Raw genomic sequence first — 20489 nt, 5'->3', positions numbered from 1 at the left:
GCTGGCCTCTGGGCCATTACTGGGCAAATGGAGCGACAAGGCCAGTGCTGTGTGAGAATTGGGGAGTGCCACAGACAGTGTGGAGGGGAGACAGACCCCAGGAACTGTGAGTGTCAAGAGTCAACTTCCGGCTCCTCAGTACTGGTCCATAAATCTGTAAGTAGGGTCTGTGATCTCTAAACCCTGGTTTACAGGATGCACTTAGCCATGGGTAGATCACACTTCCGTTGTTATCCCTGGGCACAACCTGCCATTTCTCTTTCTGTTGTGATTGGTCATGGGGCTTGAACTCAAACCCTGAGCTCGTTTGCTCAAGGCTAGAGCTCTACCACTTTGAGCCTTATCTCTAGTTCCAGTTTTCTGGTGGTTAGGTGGAGATAAGAGTCTCACAGACTTTCCTACCCAGGCTAGAATTGCAGGTGTGAGCCAGCAGTGCCAGGCTTCTGTCATTTCTCTTCTTGTCTCACGTTCTTTCTAGTGGTGTTTGTCATAGCTCCCCCAGCTTTGGGCTGAGAGATGTATGGCATAGAATGTGGGTGGTGCCATAGGAGAGTGTCGCTCTGAGCACTGAAGGACAGACTCCAGCAAGCAAGCCCTGCCAAAGGAGGTCCTGATTATAACTGGAGTGGAATTAAACATGGAATGGGATCAGGTGGAGTAGCTTTGGAAATCTGTTCATGGTCTGGCTCTAGCTTTCTGCCGCCCAGTGGCCAGGACAATTGCTATTCCCTGGGGGGCCGGGAGGGAGTGCTGGATTGGGAAACAAACTCAAGGTCACCTCAAGTGAGGATGTCCCAGCCTCAGGTCTGCAGGGTCAGAACCTGGGCCCCGGTTCCCATGTAAATGCTCCACAGATCATGGGCTTAAATGACCTGCACTCATTTCTTATGTGCCAATACTGAGGCTGGTACTCTACACTTGAGCCACACCTCCACTTCTGGCTTTTTGGCAGTTTAGTAGAGAAAGAAGAGTTCCATGGATACTCCTGTGCCAGCTGCTTTTGACCCTCCGATCTCAGTCTCTGAGCAATCAGGATTCCAGGCGTGAACTACCAGTGCTGAGCTTAGTTCTTGTTCTTGTTCAATAGAATAAGGGTGGAAGTGGCGATTTCATTGACAGTGGTCACTTAAGGACCAGGACTGATAGAGAAGATTCTCTATCTAGGGGACAGGCTCCCCAGACTCCATGCCTCTCATGCCTCCAGCCAGAGCAAAACCTACCTACCTCCCCGCTGCCCATGCTCAGGGCTCAAGAGAGGCAGACCAGCACTTCTGTAGATGGCAGCTGCTTGTCCAGCCACAGAGGGGACACTTCTGGTGGGGAGTGGTCGGTCACAGGCAGGACAGGCCTTGGAAGGCAGGGTTCAGGAGTTTTTGTCACTCCAGCCAGCACGCTCTACCATCAACATTTCAGCCTACTGTGAAATCCAATTTAGAACACTCCACAGAATCTGGTACCTCTACCTTTGTCCCAGTGTTAACCAGAAACAGCAGCCTGAGGGCTGGGGCTGATAAACCATGAGGACCCGAACAGTTCAGAGTTTTGTTTTGTTTTAAACTGTCAGGAACTAATGAGAAAAAATAATAATAATAAAGCAAAGTTAAGAACAGAACTTAAAAGAAACAACAAAATAGCAGACAAGATGCCCCACCCTTGTCAGAAGTATTAGAAAGGCAGAAGTGGAGGAGTGGGTGTCTGCAAGGATGGACTGGTAGTCAGGTGCTGTCACCATTTAGGCTACAAAAAGGAGGGCTCTGTGTCAACCCGCTGCAGCCAAAGCCAGGCCAGAGCCAGAGTGAGGCAGCACAGATGACGTCAGCTCCAGTGACTTGTGGGTAATGGGAGGGGGGCTGCTGCCCGCGTGTGTGGCTGGAGCAGGCCAGAGCTTAGCTCACGGCGGACGACACCCCTGGCTGTTACCCTCGCAGTGTGTGGCATGAATGAGACACGAGGCTGCTGAGGGTTTCACACTCACTCCTCGGGGGCGCACAGGCCAGGTGAAGACCCCTGGAACTGGAGGCCTATGAACCCTCCCCAGTCGTGAAGGCTGCCGTGGGCCTTGCAGCAGAACCATTCTGTCCTGATGGCCAGTCCATGGCTCACTGAAGCATGTATCCATGGAACCCCCAGACTCCTTAGCTCACCCCATTCTGTTGACCAGCTTCCAGTGGCTCTATATAACTTAAAGACAGGCTCCCTGGTTCACTGGGTCTGGGGTAACACACGTATTAGAATTTCCAGAGGAGACGTTTCTTCCAGAACCATCCAGCATGTTCCCAAATCTTTTCTTCGGGGATTCCTGGGAAGTGGGCCATTCCTGGGCACTAAGAAGCAGAAGCTGACTGTCCTTCAGTTACATCCCAGATCCTCGGCCTACCATGGGTAAAACTTGGCGGGGGTTGTCTGTCCCTCCTTATATTATGGAGCCTTGGGGACCATTATCATAAAGCTCTGGGTGATTTAGGGACAAAGGTAGATTTTCTGGTGGTATTTTCTTGTCCTCTACCTCTTTGGAACCTTCTGGAATGGACTACAAAGGCCAAACCATAGAGAGAAACTCCAAGTCTGGTGGAGATTGACAAGGAGATGGTCTCAGGCCTGCAAACATTCCCCTGTAGCCACATGCAATGCTATTAGTCATTAAGATGAGGCCAGAAAATCCAGTCCTGGCCTGGGAAAGGCAAGGGGTTGGGAAGAGCCCCTTCAGAAATGAGGGGAGACCTGCAGAAAAGGCCGCCAGGGGTGGGTTACCCTTGGCACCAGGCCAAACTGCTCCAGCTGCACCCGGGTGGGCCTGTAGGCCTTGAAGTTGCTGTAGACAGCGGGGGAACTGTCGTGAGGCCTGGGGGAAATAGGGGCCTGGGCAGCCTGGACCCTCCAGGGGCTGTGGTAGGGCTGAAACCTGGGGGCTGCTGGTGGGTTTGGGGTCAGAGGACTTCCTGGCCCCGAGGACGTGGACGCACTCTGGTTGCGGGGGTGGCTGCCCGTCGAGGAGCTGCTGAAGGGATTAGAGGATGTGTGGTCACTGGCAGAGCGGCTGCTGCTGCTGAGGTGGCCATTGGGGGTGCTGGGCTGGAGGGGGACCACCAGCCTGGGAGACTTCAAGCCCATCAGGGGCTTGGAGGAGGCATAGAGGTGACAGAACTCCTCGTCAAACAGCTCCACCGCCTGGCCCGTGAACTTGGAGAGGATGTTCCGGTGCACGTGCCCACAGAGCCAGGAGAAGCTGAAGAGGAAGAGAAGACAGGGCGGGGAGGAGTAAAGAGAGGGCTGGGAGGGGTCTCACCCCTGCCCACTACTCCTCTATAACCCCCCGACTCCCCTTAAACCCTGGCTTGTCAGATGCTCATGGCTCATGCTGGCAATCTACTAAGGAGGCTGAGATCTAAGATCTAGGTTCAAAGCCAGCCTGGGCAGAAAAGTCTGTGAGATACTTATCTCCAACTAACCACTAAAAAAGTAAGACATGGAGCTGTGGTTTAAATGGTAGAGCACTGCCCTTGAGCAAAGAAAAGCTCAAGGACAGCACCTAGGCCCCAAGGGTTTTTTTTTTGGTGCCCAGGATTGGTAGCAAAAGAAGAAGAAGAAGAAGAAGAAGAAGAAGAAGAAGAAGAAGAAGAAGAAGAAGAAGAAGAAGAAGAAGAAGAAGAAGAAGAAGGAGGAAAAAAAAAACAGTGGCTGGCTATGTCATTCCTCACAAGGCACCAGCAAGCCTACGGTTTCTGGTTTCCAGGACAACAAACATGGATCTGCCCTCACGAGTCCCTTCCCTGACAGTCCCGAGACCAGCAAATAGTAACGAAATAAATCTCACCTAACGGGGCTAATAAACATGCCAGTAAGATTATTAGGGCCGGAGGAATTGAAGCCAAGGCCTGATTGACAGGGATTTCATGTGGCAAGCAGACACCACCTCTTCTCCCCACATCGTGAACAAGGACCCTGCAGGACCTCCTGGCCTGATGGTGTACAGTGGGGTGCAGGGCCTCGGCTCTGTCTCTGTGAGGGGTAGGCGCATGTGCACATCTGCTACACCAGTCAATCAACTGGCTCACTAGAGTTCGCATGAAATGAGGGATCTACCCCCAGCCCCAACGGAACCCTATCCAAACAAAGCATCAGGGCCTTAGAGCCTTGCTCAAGTCCAACAGCTCCCTCTCAAGGGCCTTATTTTCACTTTAACAAATTTAAAAAAAAAAAAAAAACAACAACTGTAGATTACACTAACAATAAAATTGAATTTCAAAAAAAGAAAAGAAAAAAGATGGCTTTTTCAAAGCCAGCACCAGTGGCTCACACCTGTAATTTTAGATATTCGGGAGAATGAGATCTGAGGGTTGGGATTACAAGCCAGCTTGGGGGAAGGGGAAGGAAGTCCAGGAGATTCTTATTTCCAATTAACCACAAACAAAAAAGCTGGAAGTAGAGCTGTGGCTCTAGTGGTAGACCATTGGCTTTGAGCGAAAGAAGCTCAAGGATAGCCCTAAGCCCTGAGTTCAAGCCCTAGGACAGGCGTAAGGAAAATAAAAACATGTTCACTGCCTTTTGTGTCTTGCTAGATTTCATCACTCACATGACAAAAGAATCTTACCTGCTTGACTTTTTAGTGACATTTCTACAGATGACAGCATGGAGGCTCTGATTTTTTTTTTTTTTCAGGTGAATTACTGAGTCACTTCAGTGAGTCTGGGTCTCAAAGCTCTTGCAAGGGGCTCAGATCTGGGGTCTTTAGAAGGTCCAAGAGGACAGAAAAGAACTATGTGCGAATTCTGGCTGCCTCCACTCTGCACTAAGTCATCAAGCAAAGGGGCCTCCGCACCTCCCCTTCACGTAGTGACCTCTACCTTCTGTCACCATGGGGGGGCTGCAAAAACATGGCCCAATCATCTGCAGAAGCCTACCCCAAGGACAGGCTGTGGGGTCCACTTAGAGATCTGGAATGCTCACAATATGCTAAAGCTTTTGCGTGTTTTTGTTTGGTTGGATTTGGTTTTGATGTTTATGATTCCCTGGTTTCAGTGCACTCTTTTCAACCCCATCTCAAATTTCTGAAAATCCAGTGACCGTGCACCCAGCTCTGAGGGGATACGCCTGGCTCCTTACTTGGGTAGGCCAACCCTTGAGTGGGGAGGAGTGAGGAGGGGGATGGCCAGAGGGGATGGTGACAAAGGGAGGGGACACTACCTGAGCTGAGCAGAAATGGACCCAGTAGGAGCCGGCCCTCCTCAGCTTCCAGCTGTGAGCCTGCCTGTCTCAGCAACCTAGCGTCTGGGCCCTGCCCAGGGGGCCAATGTGCTGCTTGGAGGGGCCAGGCGGGCAGGCCTCCACATGCCGGGGTAATCCTGGGAACAAGGAAGCTTTGTTTCAACTTCTCCTCCCTTCTAGATGCACCCACAGTTCCTGAGATGGAAGCCCCTGGGGCTGAGCCAGGTGTTAGAAAGGAGGTGAGGCCAACACAGGCTAGGGGCTGGCTCCTCGGTGTGTGTGTTGCTTTCATAAGTCTAAAGACATGCTGGCAACTTCCTAGGGCCCTGCATGACCCCTTTGTTCTCTGCATTTTCCCCTCCCCCCTCCCCCCTCACTCGCCTTCCACACCAGGCCTGTCAATGCATCACATGTTTTCTACTTCAATCCAAGGGTATAAATACATAGTTAAAATTTCTTTTCTTGCCAGTCCTGGAGCTTGAACTCAGGGCCTAGGCAATGTCCTTGGACACTTTTTGCTCAAAGGTAGAGCTCTGCCACTTAAGCCACAGCACCACTTCGGCTTTTTTCTGGTACCAAAGAATTGAACCCAGGGCTTCATTCATGCTAGACAAGCACTCTACCACTAGGCTACACTTCTGGCCCCAATAAATACATTTTGGGGGGGTGGGAATTATGCTTTGGTCCTCCTCCCTCCACCCTCCACCCTCTACCTCTCCCACAAAACCTCTCAGACCCAGCAGGGCCTTCGCCAGTTTTCAGCATGCACACAGATAACAGAAACTTGTTTCTCTGCATTTTATCTTTCTACCCATCATCTCAGCACATTTCCAAATGACAGCTGTTGACAGCGAGCCCAGGTTCTCCCCCTGGCTTTCCCTGGAGATAGCTACTGCACTGCACTGTGCTGGCTTGGAAGTGGGAACCTGCTCAAAACTTCACCGCCTCACTGATGACCCTGAGCTAAGGTCTTATAACTACAAGTTTCTGGGCAAATGTGTGTGTGTGTGTGTGTGTGTGTGTGTTTGTGTGTGCGCGCGCACGTGCACGCGTGCCAGTCCTGGGGCTTGAAATTAGGGCCTAGGTACTGTCCCTGAAGTTCTTTTGCTCAAAGCTAGTACTCTCACTTGAGCCACAGCTCTACTTCTGGCATTTTGAGCAATTAATTGGAGATAAGAGTCTCACGGTTTTTCCTACCTGCTCTGGATTTGAACCACCATCCTCAGATCTCAGTTTCCTGAGTTAGCGTGGATTCTAGGCATGAGTCCTCAGTGCTCTGCAAGAATATCTATTTTTAGGGGCAGGGAGTTTGGCCTAGTGGTAGTGCTTGCATAGCATGCATAAAGACCCGAGTTTAATTCCTTAGTCCCACATACATAGAAAAAGCCAGAAGTGGTGCTGTGGCTCAAGTGGTAGAGTGCTAGCCTTAAGAAAGCCTAAGGACAGTGCTCAGGCCCTGAGTTCAAGCTCCAGAACTGGGGGGAAAAAGTATATATATTTTTAGGGTGTGGGATTTTGGCCTAGTGGTAGAGTGCTTGCCTAACATGCATGAAGACCCAGGTTCATTTCCTCGGTACTATATACATAGAAAAAAGCCAGAAGTGGTACTGTGGCTCAAGTGGTAGAACACACTAGCCTTGAGGAAAAAGGCCAAGGACCAGTGCTCAGGACCTGAGTTCAAAGCCCAGGATTGGCAAAATAAATAAGTAATAAGTAAATAAATAAGTATGTTCAATCTTTTTTTTTTTTTTTTAAGTGGCTCTACCATTTGAGCCATAGCACCACTCCCAGTTTTTTTATGTGGTATTGAGGAATCAAACCCACGGCTTCGTGCATGCTAGACAAGCACTCTACCACTAGGCCATGTTCCAGGCCCAGGTTCAGTCTTTTGAAGTCCAGATGATTTGAAAGTACATTGTATTTGGGGATGCTGAAGAGATGGAGCTCAGAGACACCTGTTCTGTAACTTTCTAAGTCCCAGTAATTCTTGGCTCTTTCAACCAATGATTCTATTTTCTCCTTTCTATGAAACGAGGCAAAGTTATGAATTGCTGAGGAGAGGGTAAGCTTGGGGATGAGGCTTCTAGACCCTGTAAGAATTCCTGATGGTAGACGGGACACTGGTGGCTCACGCCTGTAATCCTAGCTACTCAGGAGGCTGAGATCTGAGGATTGCAGTTCAAAGCCAGCCTGATCAGGAAAGTCCCTGAGATGCATATCTCCAATTAACCACCAGAAAACAGGAAGTAGTCCTGTGGCTCAAGTGGTAGAGGGCTAGCTAGCCTTGAGCTGGAGAGTTTAGGGACGGCGTCTAGGCCCAGAGTTCAAGACCCATGACAAAAAAAAAAAAAAAAAAGGAAGAATTCTTGATGCTGAATGCTAATTTATAGCCAGCCCAAGATGGAAACAACTAAAATGTCTATCAACAGGTGAAGAAATTGGGCAGATCCACAGAACAGAAGAGAATATTGTTCAGTGATTAAAAAGGAGTGCAGAACTCATACATGCTGCAGCTTGCATGGATCTCAGAAACAGGATGTTCAGTGAAAGAAGGTAGCCTGATTCCATTTGTACAAAACATCTAGAAAAGATGACCCCATGGAGAACTCACATGAGCTTAAACCCTTGAGCACAAGAACAAAGGGACAGAGCCGGGGCATTGTCCCTTATAAAGCTGACATGGTACACTTAAGCCTCAGCTCCATTTCTGGCATTTTGGTGGAGACCAGTCTCACAGATGTTTCTGCCCAGGGTTGGCTTAAAAGTGTGCTCCTCAGATCTCAGCCTCCTGAGGAGTTAGGATTACAGGTCGGAGCCACTCCTGCCCAGTTCAAATTGCACATTTTAGTGGTTAATTTCATGTGAGGGGGATTATAACTTGAAAAGAACAAGACAGAATTGCCCAACTATAGCCTCTTCTCTTCAACTTGTGCGTTGAGTCATACAGCTGTCAGCATCAGAGATTTTGAAAATCCTGATCCATAGTTTAAATATGAGTAGTGTTCCTGAATGAAGGTCCGTGTGCTAAGAACTTTGTTTCCAGGCTGGCACCAGTGGAAACCTCGGGAGATGAGATCTAATGAGTGCTCTTACTCATAGTATTCATTTAGTCTGAAAAACATCATCAATGCAAATGTCCCTCAGCTGACGAGTGGATAAAGGAGATAAATGCAGTATGTCCATACTAGTGTGTGAACCTTATGTCCAGTGAAAGAAGCAAGTCACAGAAGGCCACGCCTGTGATTCTATTCATGTGAAATGTCCAGAGCAGGCGAAGCTATGGAGGCAGCCAGGAGATCAGTGGTTGCCTAGGGAACCACTGTTGTGCTGGGGCCCATGCTTACAGGTTTCTCCTTGGATGAGGAGAACAGTTGAAAGTTGATTTTTGCAACTGGCTGAACAACCCCGGAGATAAGAAGACTTTCATTGTATGCTTAAATAGGTGACTTGACTAGTGCATAAATGAATATTTCTCAATAATTTCGTGCTAACCTAATAAAAATTTAAATATGAAGCAAATGATGTGGATGTCCTATGTCCTATCAGGGGAGTGTGGCCTAGTGGTAGAGTGCTGCCTTGCATGCATGAAACCCTGGGTTCGATTCCTTGGTATCACATACACAGAAAAGGCCAGAAGTGGCGCTGTGGCTTAGGTGGTAGAGCACCAGCCTTGAGAAAGCAAGGACAGTGCTCAGGCCCTGAATTCAAACCCCAGAACTGGCAAAAAGACAAAGAAACAAAGGATCTTGGAAGCCTTTTGACCCTGAAGTCTGCTTGGGAGTGGCCCTGGCTCTCACCTCTGTATGTGATAAACTCCATATCTGGACAGATCTGGGCATGAGCAGTGTAGGCTGGTCTGTATCTCACTCAGCCCTTGGCCTCCATAAAGCTTCAGTAGAAGACAGACAAACCCAGAGCTCACCTGTACGATCCCGTCAGAACGTATCTCCAGTCTGAGATGATGAACTTCTCCTGGATTTGGCCTGAGAATTTCCTGCCTGATTTGGCACAGTATACCTCCCCTTCCACACTCCGGATGGAAATGTTCTGTTGGCAGCAAAGTCAAGGGATCACTTACTAAGGATGGCTTCACCGACACACATTTTGGCTGGAGACTGAATGCACCTTCCCCTCCACTGCAAATCTCAATGTGACTGTATTAAAAGGCAGAACCTTAGGGAGGTGAGGAGGTCCTGAGGGGGAACCCTGAGGAAGATTAGTGGCCTTGTATAATGGGAGCTCTCTGCAGCTTTCCCTCATGAGAGGATGTAATCAGAACACAGCCATTTATGAACAAATTCCCTGTGGATCTCTCACAGCTGTGAAAAATAAATTCCATTTTTTTTGTTTGTATGGTTTTAGTTGGTAGTTGGGCTTGACCTCAGGACTTGGGTGCTGTACCTGAGTTTTTTTGCTCAATTTTCGGTGGTGATTAATTAGAGATAAGAAAGAATTTCACATACACATAAAGACTAACTCTTTGGGCTGGAAGCATGACTTAGTAGTAGAGTGCTTGCCTAGCATGCACAAAGCCCTAGGTTTGATTTCTTGGTACAACATACACAGAAAAAAAACAGAAATGGTGCTGTAGCTCAAGTGGTAGAGTGCTAGCCTTGAGAAAACCCAAGGACAGTACCCAGGCCCTGAGTTCAAGCCCCGGGATGAACAAAAAAAGAGAGTTTTACAGACTTTCCTGCTCAGGCTGGCTTTGAAGAGGGATCTTCAGATCTCTGCTTCCTGAATAGCTAGGATAATAGGTATGAGCCACTAGTGCCTGGCTAAAATCCCACTTTTTATAAGCCACCTATTTTATAATATCTTGTTCTAGTAGATGGTTTGTCTTAGGAAAAAGTCCACAAAGATATTTATCAGGATGTGAATTTGTGATCTCTGTGTGATGGGATTGTAGGTCATTTATATCTGCCTTTTCTAAATTTTCTTCATTGTCTTGGCATTGGCTGGCAGTGAAGAAAAAGGAGAAAAGGCCAAATTTGAACACACACACACACACACACACACACACACACACACACACGAAGAACCTTGACTTAAATGCCCTCAACGCTGGGAGCTGGAAGTCTAAAATCTTATCTCCCTTATCTCCCAGGGGTGGCAAATAAGGAGTTCTGTTAGATCTGACAACATCCAACATCGGCTTCCCTAGGGCCAGAGAGCTGGAAGCACGTCTCTTACGGATCCGGCAGGTGGCCTGCCCGTGGAGCCATCACTGCTGAGAGCGGGGAGGGGGTCCGTGGCAGAATGTTGCTCATCTGACACCTGTGTGCCTTTACACCTCTCAGGCCCTGCAACTCCAGGCACTCCATCACTGCTGTCCTGGAGGCTGTGTGCCCTTTATGGTGTAGCTACTGGGTGGAGGACAGCTCTGTAACCTACACAGGACTTTGAACAGAAAAGAATCCTTTACTGTACGGAGCCATTGAGATGGAGGAGGCATCACCTGTCTTATCCTGACTCAGGCCAAGTCCCTCAGGACCGTCACTACCCCCTACCTTCAGGTGTCTGTCAGAGATCTGGACCTTGTCACACATCTCCTGGAAGAGCTTCACACCTCCCTGGTCCAGGAGCACACAGACGAATACCCCACGCTTATTGGAAGCCTCTAGAATGTCACAGAAGATCTCCACATCCGTGAACACATCCATCAGGATAGCCAGGACCTGGGCCAGAGCAGAAGGCTCCATTACCAAAGAAGACAGAGCCAGCTACACACTGACTGCCATTAGCCAAACTTCCGAAGTCTCCAGGGGCCTAGCAGAGCTGTGGGGGAGGTCAGGCAGGGGAGGGAAGGGACAGGAAGAACTAGAGTACATGTGTGCGTTGGGGAAGGGGGTCTTTGTCTCTAGTTCTGATGCAATCTGATCAGCTCTAGCACACATCCTTTGTCCATAGGCTCATTGCTGGAGAGCAGAGGGGGCAGTGGAGAGCGGTAGAGGAAGAGCAGAGAGGGCAAGAGAATAAGCAAAGAGGAAAGAAATAAAAGCCATGGATTCTTAGCTATCTGGAGTTAGGCCTGCCATGGTCACTAGTGTTCAAGTGGTGTTTTGTTTTGTTTTGTTTTGCCAGTCCTGAAACTTGAACTCAGGGCCTGGGCACTGTCCTTGGGCTTTCACAAAGCTAGAGAGCTCTACCACTTGAGCCACAGCACCACTTCCAGCTTTTTCTATGTATGTGGTACCAAGAAATCGAACCTGGGTCTTCATGAATGCTAAGAAAGCACTCTACCACTGGGCCAAACTCCTGGTCCCTCAAGTGCTTTGTTTGTTTGCTTGTTTTAAGGTCCCTAACCAGGATTCAAACTTGGTTCCTTACGCTTTCACTCATGGGCAGATGCTTGACTGTTTTGACTCCCTCCCTGTTTTCAAGTGCTCCTCAGCCATGTATAAACCAGCCCAGTGAATACGTGGATTCCTGCTTGCTCAGAACTCACTGTCATAGAAGAAGCCAGGAGAGGGAGCAGACTTCCCAAGGAAATATTAGATACCCAGCAAAGGGCTTTCTCAACCTAGAGATGGTAAACTATGACTCATGTTTATAGGCACTGTTGACAAGAACATATAGGTAAGGTTAGAATAACACAATGCTACAGTGTTGTTTCACTTCAGGTCAGGAAGAGAGGTAACACTTATGCCCACTCTTCTTGGGCATGAATAAAAGGGATGGGGTAGATGGGTTGGCTTCTGGTGAGAATCAATCAGATGACCAGCTCTATTCAGTGAGGGCCAAAAGATACCTATTAGGTTTTTTTTTTTGGTTTCAGGACACCTAGTACTTTTTTTTTTTTTTTTTTGCCAGTCCTGGGGCTTGAATTCAGGGCCTGAGCACTGTTCTTGGGTTTCCTCAAGGCTGGAGCTCTACCATTTCTTGAGTCACACACCATTTCCAGCTTTTTCTACATATGTGGTACCTAGGAATCAATATCTGGATAAAGGCAACTTGACTTCCAGTGGACCACTGATTAGAAAGGACAGAGCCTCACAGAACCCCCAACCTCCAGCAGGTTCAGCGACCCGAAGGAGTATGCCCACACTTGAGAGCTGCTGCCCCTTCTGTCTGACTCCAGGTATAAGATACAGCACAGCAGATAAGCTAGGCCAGAGCCCTATCCCTGTCCAGCTCTGGTCCTAGGTCATGGTAACAGGGTCTCCCCCACCTCTGGATCACAGACCTTTCTCCCACCTCCTGAGCTTTTCTCTGTCTGGAACCTTTTCCGTTTCTTCCCTGTCCAGGAAATTCTTACTCAGCCTTGAGATGGACTCAGAGGCCACCTCCTCTGAGAAGTCTGCCTTAGTCACTGCCCTTCCCAGACATGGAGGGCTGCTTCCTCTGACTCCCTTCCTCGCTCAAGGGGTGGAGGCTACAGGCCAGGGGACTGCAGTCAGACCTGATTTCCCTACGACTCTCCTACTCCTTTGTCCATCTGCTTCGAAAGGTAACCTGTGGCTCATGTTTCCATGGAAACAGGCACCAATCCCCTAGTTCATGAGAGCATATGCGGGGGTGTGTGTGTGTGTGTGTATGTGTGTGTGTGTGTGTGTGTGCCCGCCTGTAATAACAGAGACATCACACAAATGGCCTGCAGGCGAAGTCTTCTAGGGCCCACAAGAGGGGAATCACCCAAAGAGATGACCTCAACCCAGAACCAGCGGTGGCGGGTCTTCTGTTCTACCTTCTAAGAGGAGGTGAAAATGCTTCCTGGGGGACCTTGGAAGTGGGAAGCAGAGAAAAGGCGTGAGACTGACTCCCCCAGGAGCTTGGGTTTCCTAGGCTCTGAGATGGCTTCCCTATGGGGTGTCTGGCTCTGAGCTGCCTGCTGACAGCCACGCAAGCTTCCACTTCATTTCCCAGCGCTCCCTTCTTCCCCCTCCACTCACAGCCTCCTAGACACCGCGGCTTTTTCTAGAACCTTGTATTGACTCAGGAGAAGGAAGACTGGGCCCTAGCATCAAGTGAGCTTGAATAATGGCCTGTCTTTTTAATGTAACAAACAAAATAGTCTCAGTGACAGAAAGGGAGACAAATAGTAACCTTTATAAATATGGCGAGTCTGTCAGTCTGTACAGGGAGGGCTGATTTCTGCTCTTGGAGCCCACAGCCCCTCTGCTGAGACTCCTGACAGTCCATGGCCCAGGGCTGAAGAGTCACCTGTGCACCCAGGGAGAGGGAGACTTCCAGCAGATCTCCAGATGCCACGAAGCCAGCCAAGACCTGGCACACAGGGACCGTGCATGGGGGGATTGCTTGCAATCTTATTAGCCAGGCACTGGTCCCAGAGGACTTTTGAGCATCTAGGTCCCTTATTAAATTGTCAGTCCTGCCGGGAAGCACTGGCTCACACCTGTGATCCCAGCTACTCAAGAGGCTGAGGTCTGAGCCTGGGCAGATAAATCCAAGAGACTATCTCCAATTAACCACCAAAAGGCTAGAAGTATGGCTCAGCTGGTTGAATGCCAGCCTTGGGGAAAACCACTAAGGGGCCACGTGCTCGTGGCTCATGACTATAATCTTAAGATCGTGGTTTGCAGCCAGCCTGAGCAGGAAAGTCTGAGACTTATCTCCAAGGGACAGAGTGCTAAGGCCCTGTAACAAAGTGTTCTTGGATAGGAGTGCGGCCCAAGTGGTAGAGGGAAAAAGGGGTTCTGGATTCAATTCCAGTGCTGAAAAAGAACAAAAAGGGATCTCAAGGCATGGCTCAAGTGGTAGAGAACCAGCTAGCCTTAGTCAAAAAGCCACTGGGCCTGGAGTTTAGCCTAGTGGTAGAGTGCTTGCCTAGAGTGCATGAGGACCTGGGTTTGATTCTTTGGCACCACATGCATAGAAAAAAGCTGTGGCTCTAACCTTGAGAAAGCCCAAGGACAGTGCTCAGGCCCTGAGTTCAAAGCCCAGGACTGGCAAAAAAAAAAAAGCCATTGAAGATCCTATGGCTCTGAGTTCAATTCTCAGTACCAGCACAAACAGCGAAGGAGCTGAGCCTACTTTCTGCCTGATTTCGGTGCCTTAGTGTCTCTTCCTGACAGGTGACTCTAAACAGAGGTGAGGGTGAGGGATGGGAGGGTGTGTCAGTGGAGTGGCCCCTCAGAGGTGGGCTCTCAGGTGGGGTTCAGACAAGGCCTCCCCAAGAAGGGGTAGCACTGGACACATGAAAGGAACAGAACCTGTGAAGATCAGAAGCCAGGGCACTGGGCAGGTGGAGATTCCACAGGGCACCCAGCAGGCAGGAGGGGAGCTGGAGGCTGTGAGAAGGTGAAGGGCTTTGCTCTTCCAACAGAGCAAGTGGGAGCCACAGAAGGCTGTGAGTTGGGGAGGGACCAGATTTACATCTGTAGCACAGGAAAAGGGGCTTTGCTGGACACAGATGGGCAAGAAGGGCCAGAGAGGAATGGATGGAGATGGCCCCTGGACCCAAGTGACCCAGGGCGGGACAGAGGGCAGAGCCCCTGGCTCCATCCTAAATCCTACCTGCCTGCTGTATGGTTGTCCCCCCCCCCCCCACCACCAAGGAAGCCCAGGCCCCAACACTCTACCTGGCTGCTCCTGGCAATGCAGCGCCGGACCAGGTCTCTGATGTTGTTGTGTTTGTCTGTCTGGAAGTACACCGTGGCGCTGGACTTTTCCTCCTTGTAGGGCTTCTGGGCTGAGGCCCAGGTGTGCAGCAGGGCTGGCTCGCTGCCCTCCGAGGCCTCAGGGAAGTAAGTTCCCGACTGCAGGGAGCAGGCATCGGGGCCTTTGGGGCCTGCCTCGGCCCCTCCGGTGGGATCCGGGGCGCTGTGGGGCTCCTTGGCCTGGGCTTGGATGTACTGGGCCTCCACGGACGACAGGAAGTCTACCTCCCCTTCCTGGCCGAGTGCCCGCCCGTAGGCCTCGGGACCCCCATCCAGGAGCGCGTCGGTGGCCAGGCGCGCACTCTCGTTGTCGCTGAAGTCCGCCCTGGCTGGCCGGACCCACTGGTTCTTGACGTCCTCTAGACGCCTCCGAATCTTGCCCACATGCCTTGACCGGCTCATGCTTGCAGCCCTGTTCTCAGGGGGTGGGGTGACAGAAGCCAGCACTGGGGGGTCTTCCAGATGTGGGGAGTCCACAGAAGAACGGGGGGGGGGTTTCCCAGGCCCCCAGGTCCCCAGACTGGTGCAGCCCCTGCCAGCAGGAGACAGGCTTTACCTCTCTCCCTTGAACAATTCTCACCTGCAGCTGAGGGGCTGGCTTATCCAGAGCTCCACCGCCCTGCCCTGCCCGCAGGCTTGAGGGCTGGCTCTGTCAGAGCCTTGGCACCGTCAGCCATGGGATAGCTCCTCTCCTCTCCAGCCCCAGCCCTAGCCGGCTTTCCCGCTTGCTGGGTTGCACAATCCACAGGCCTAGAGCTCCACTGGCCTTGGTTACTGTAGGGAGCCTTCCCCAGCCCCCCAGGCCGGGACTTGGGTCCTTTCTGTGCAAATGTTGTTGGATTTAGAGACAAAGCTCCTATCAAGGAGGGGGGAGAGGTTAGAGGAGGCTGGTGGGGGTCAGGGAGGGAGGACACTGTCCTATAATGTGCTGTGGGAGGAAGCAGGCAACCAGCAGGCCTAGAACTGCTCACCTCCTTCCTCTGTCCACGCGTCCCAGGCCCACAGCACTCTCTGTCCTATCCTCTCTCTTCCCTGTGTTTGTGAATGTTGGATTGACACAAGAGTTCCCAACTTGTGGGTCTGAACAGAACTGCTTAAGAATATAGTGTGGACAAAAGAATTAGAGGCCAGCTGTACAGTGTGGCTCACTCCTCTAACCCAGCTACTTGGGAGGCAGAGGTTTGGAGGTCTGTGGTTTGAGGCCAGCTGGCAAAAAAAAAAGATTGTGAGATCCCTTATCCTAACCAATAGCTGAGTATGATGGTGTCCTCCTGTCACCCCAGCTGTGTGGGGAGGGTAACTAGGATGAATGAAGTCTAGGCCCATCAGGAGAATAAAGAAGAGACCTTATTTGAAAAAAATAAAAAGGCAGTAATGAATGGTAGAGTACCTGCCTTACAAGTATGAGACCCTGAGTTCAAACCCTTGGTACTGCACCAAATATAAAAGGAGTCAGGGGCTGGCAGCTTGGCCTAGTGGTAGAGTGCTTGCCTAGCAAGCATGAAGACCCAGGTTCAATTCCTCAGTACCACATACACAGAAAAGAGCCAGAATTGGTGCCATGGGGCTCAAGTAGTAGAGCTCTAGCTTGGGATCTTGCCCAGGACTGAAAAAAAAAAAAATAGTGCTCAGGCCCTGAGTTCAAGCCCCAGGACTGGCAAAAATAAATAAATAAATAAATAAATAAAGGGACCGACCGGGAGTTTGGCCTAGAGGTAGAATGCTTGCCTAGCATGCACAAAGACCTAGGTTCAATTCCTTGGTACCACATTCATTTAAAAAAAAAAAAAAAGCCAGAAGTGGTGCTGAGGCTCAAGTGGTAGAGCTGTAGCCTTGAGAAAGTCCAAGGACAGTGCTCAGGCCCTGAGCTCAAGCCCAGGACTGGCAAAAATAAATAAATAAATAAATGGAGCCAGACGATGTGTCCCAGCCTAAGAATCATGGCACTTGTTTTGTGCCTAGCAGAGGAAAGGGCCTTACATGTGAGTCGACTGTCTAAATTCTAAATAGTTTCCAGAACAGAAAGTGCCTTACCATGGCCCAGAGCATCTGGACTCTCAACCGGCTGAGAGCTCAGCCTCTGAACACAGGTGTCTTGGAATGGTTCTAGGTGGTGCTGAGAAGGACACAGGGAGTAAAGCTGGAAGGGAAGGATGTCAGTACAGGACACACATATCAGGAGGCTATGTCTATCCACGGGCACCTCTGGAGCTCAGTTCTTCAGGAACCAACGTGTGATGGGGTAGATCTGTCTCAGTCTTCCTACCCCAAGTGTGATGGGGCCGAGACGGTGTCTGGCACAGCTTGTTTAGCGCTGGCTGAGGCCTGCTCCCGGGTCATGACCAGGGCTAGCCACTGACCTGCTGCAATGTTCCCTGAGTGCAATCCACTCTTGAAGTCCAGCAAGCCTGCAGGTAGAGTGTTGGGGAGGGGCGGGGTGGGAGTGGAGAGGACTAGAGGTCAAAAGCAGAGCCCCTGTAACACCTGTTGGGGACCTGTGCCCAGACACTCAGTCTCTAAGTGATCCAGCAGGTGGCACAGTAGGTAACACTGGAGGAAAATGGGCCTGGATGTCTATGAGTCTCCCTGGAGTTGTGGCCCAGGTAGCGTGGTCCAATAGCAGCTTCCAGAGCAATCCAAAGAGAAAAGCAATTTCAAAGGAATTTCTGGCCTCTTGTGAAAGACAATGAAGGAATCCAATTCTCAGTTTCAGACAAGCCTTCTTTTGTTCTCCTTTCTCTTCCCCCTGGAACCTCAGGGACAAACCTGGCAACCTCTTTCCCTGATGGCTCTCGGCCACATCCCTTTGTCTTCTTTCTCCCTCTTTCCCGCCTAGTCTAATTCCTCTTCTGTCCTTTCTCTGATTCCGTGTTCCTTGAATTCTGTCCTTAGCCTAGTGGGACCGTCTTAGGTGAGGGGTAACAATCCATGGAGAATGTTCTGTTCCAGTCCATGGTTCCAGAGCTGCCTTTGGCTTCCTCTTGCCTGACAAGTTGAGTCCCAAGTTAGTGACCCATACAAACTCCTGCTTGACCCTCCCCATACTGGGCCATCCCAGATCCTTTGCTGCACGCTGACTCATTCACCCGAGACCTAGATGAGATGTAGTCTTCAATTTCATTTCACAGAAGATGAACCCAAGGTCCAAGAAGATTGTGTAATTTGTCCAAGATTGTACAGCTAATGAGCAGAGTCCTGGCACTGGCATGTCAAAGCCTCAGTGGGGCCTTGCTCTGTGTCCAGCTGTGCTCAGTCCTCTCCCAGAGCATCCGAAAGAAGAAAGAAGTGGATGGTTATTCTGAGATGTTTCTCTCCTTGGATCCTAATTCCCTTTGCTTGATACATGATGGAGTGTCCCTGAGACAGAGATGGATCTCTCCTCATTTTCTCACAGAACAACTGCTAAATGAATCATAAATAGTAACAGTCTGAGCTGGACACTGGTAACTCATGCCTGTAATCATAGGTACTTCAGAGGCTGAGATCTGAGGATCATGGTTCGAAGCCAGCCAAGGCAGGAAGGTCCATGGGACTCTTATCCCCTCAGAAAAAGCCAGAAGTGACACTGTCACTCAAGAGTAGAGAGCTAGCCTTGAGCACAAAGAGGCTCAGGGATAATACTCAGACCCTGAGTACCAGCCCCAGAACTGGCAATTCATCAATAATTATTTATTATAATCAATTTATATTAATTACTCTAATTAATAATACTGGCCTGGTTTGTGGCACATACTTGGAATCCTAGCACTCAGGAGGCTAAGGAGGAGGCCTGTGAGTTCCAGGGCCACATCACCATGAGACCCGGTCTCAATCAATCAATCAATCACTCGATCAAGAAAAACCTTGGAAAGTTTCCCCCTCAGAGCCTTGTACCTGGCCCTCACAGACCCCCCAAAATTTCAACTGAATCTTTCACAAGAGTCAGTAAACACATGGTAAGAGTGTGGTTACAGCTCATCAGTCCCCATCCCCTGTGCTCCAGACAGATGTCACAAGTCATGACAAGACTTTACTAGCTGATCACCAAACTCTCCCAGTGAGCAAGGAGCTAACCTCACAGGGCACTTTGTGGGGATCAAACAGAAGTCCTAGCCTGGAATCATGAAGGGACAGCAACCCCTTAGTCAGCTGATGAGAAAACGATCCGGGCAGGAGAAGTGACTGTTCTCCAAGTCACCTGGCGGGCCAGTGCATGTCATCATCTTAGATCCTCTTCTCTGCAGCCCAGCCCTGTGAAATGTCATCACTCTTCCTGGCCAGCACCACTGGCTGTGATAAATGTCCTCACCTGGAACCGACTTTGGGAACCAGGAAGTCTGGCCAGCTGTTGAACTGCACAGTCGACACTGTGGAAGCCTTGGTTACAAGCATTGTGGGTAATGGAGGAGTTGGGGGTTCCTTCCTCCTCTTGTGGGCATGTCAGGTGTGTGTTTCCTGTCCATGAAGCCATCCAGCCATGACACAAGGGATAGGAAACTAGATCCCTATTAGCCAAGGTGTGTTGTTGGGGTTTCCTGAGAATCCCACGTCCCCAGATCAATGATGCTCAGCTGCGAGTGACTGTGGCTGGGCATTACAGATGAGGAAAATAAAACGTTGAATGGACCAGGCATTGGTGGCTCATGCCTGTAATCCTAGCTACTCAGGAGGCTGAGATCTGCAGATCGTGGTTCAAAGCCAGCCCAGGAAAGAAAAGAAAGTCTCTGAAACTCTGATTTCCAAATAATCACAGAAAAAGCAGGAGCGGCGCTGTGGCTCCAGTAATAAAGTGCTAGCCTTGAACAAAAGGAGCACTGTAAGTGGAGCTGTAGGTCAAGTGGTAAAGCTCTAGCCTCGAACAGAAAACCTCAGGGACAGTGGCCGAGCCCCAGGTTCAGTTCCTAGGACCAACACCAAGAGAAAAAAGAAAAAGAAGACTAGCCAGTCCTGTGGTAAAACAATTAGACAACACCAACACATGGATAATCTACAAGATAACGGAATGAAAGGAGAAGTGGGTGGCCTGGTGACACCCACTGTGCATTCCTGTAATGTTTTTGTAGAAGAGGAAACAGAGGCACGGGGAGGTTACCTGGATTTCTCATCTCTGGATGGCAGAGCCAGGACTGGGTTTGCCTCTCTAGCCCTTGTACATCCTGTTCTTGCCGGTGGAATGGAGAGTCCTCTCTTTTGCACACTGGGGTGGCAGTGAGGGGGACATAGGCACCCCAAGCCAGGGTTCATCCTAGTAGGGGCTGCAGTACAGTGGGCGTGGAGTCAATACCCATTAGAAGACCTGCCAGAGTGAGAGTGCAGCTCGCCCAGGTAGAGTGGACCCCTGGCCTAGGTGGGGACGGGGCGTGTAAGAGGCTGCGGCCAGCCGTGACCTCTGACCTGGAGGATGTGGCCGTGGTGTGACCTCAGGAGCAGCTGCCACCTTCCCCTGCCACTTCCTGTCAAGGCCTGCAATGACAAGTATCCCCATCTCCTTACCCAGTGACCTGAGAAGTGCAATTAAGTGGAAAATTAGTTGGCATAATTAATTAGACAGGTAAATAGCTCGCTGTCAACAGCAATCAATCGTTTTTGCATAAAATCAGTGGAGTGAAGGCAGGACAGGACGGTGGTGGCTCCGGCTGGCTGCTGGGCTAGTGCAGGAGGTAGACCGGGGAGCAGGCCCAACTC

General features: G+C 50.2%; 1 protein-coding gene across 1 annotated transcript; it reads right to left on the bottom strand.

The window, feature by feature from the left end:
* Window positions 1-2703: 2703 nt before the first annotated feature.
* On the bottom strand, window positions 2704-15227 carry Sack1a (scaffolding CK1 anchoring protein A). The gene is made up of 4 exons (XM_090338728.1): window positions 14748-15227; window positions 10716-10883; window positions 9128-9252; window positions 2704-3226 (listed from the first exon to the last, which is right to left on the bottom strand). Exons 1-4 carry the CDS (start codon window positions 15225-15227, stop codon window positions 2704-2706), a joined length of 1296 nt encoding a protein of 431 aa, XP_090194854.1.
* Window positions 15228-20489: the final 5262 nt, after the last annotated feature.

The sequence above is a fragment of the Megascapheus bottae genome, chromosome 9, assembly GCF_031878675.1.
Source record: "Megascapheus bottae isolate mThoBot1 chromosome 9, mThoBot2.hap1, whole genome shotgun sequence".
NCBI classification, from domain to species: domain Eukaryota; kingdom Metazoa; phylum Chordata; class Mammalia; order Rodentia; family Geomyidae; genus Megascapheus; species Megascapheus bottae.
The sequence above is the reverse complement of the archived record's forward strand: the minus strand, read 5'-3'. Positions and strand labels throughout refer to the sequence as shown.

Bases quoted from the DNA above. Each gene is read 5' to 3' on its own strand.
- Sack1a (XM_090338728.1), bottom strand. From the start codon at position 15,227: ATGAGCCGGTCAAGGCATGTGGGCAAGATTCGGAGGCGTCTAGAGGAC. The intron at 10,884-14,747 runs GTAGAGTGTTGG...GCTCTGGCCCAG, and splicing joins GCATTGCCAGGAGCAGCCAG to GTCCTGGCTATCCTGATGGA. The intron at 9,253-10,715 runs GTAGGGGGTAGT...TGCTGCCAACAG, and splicing joins TCTCTGACAGACACCTGAAG to AACATTTCCATCCGGAGTGT.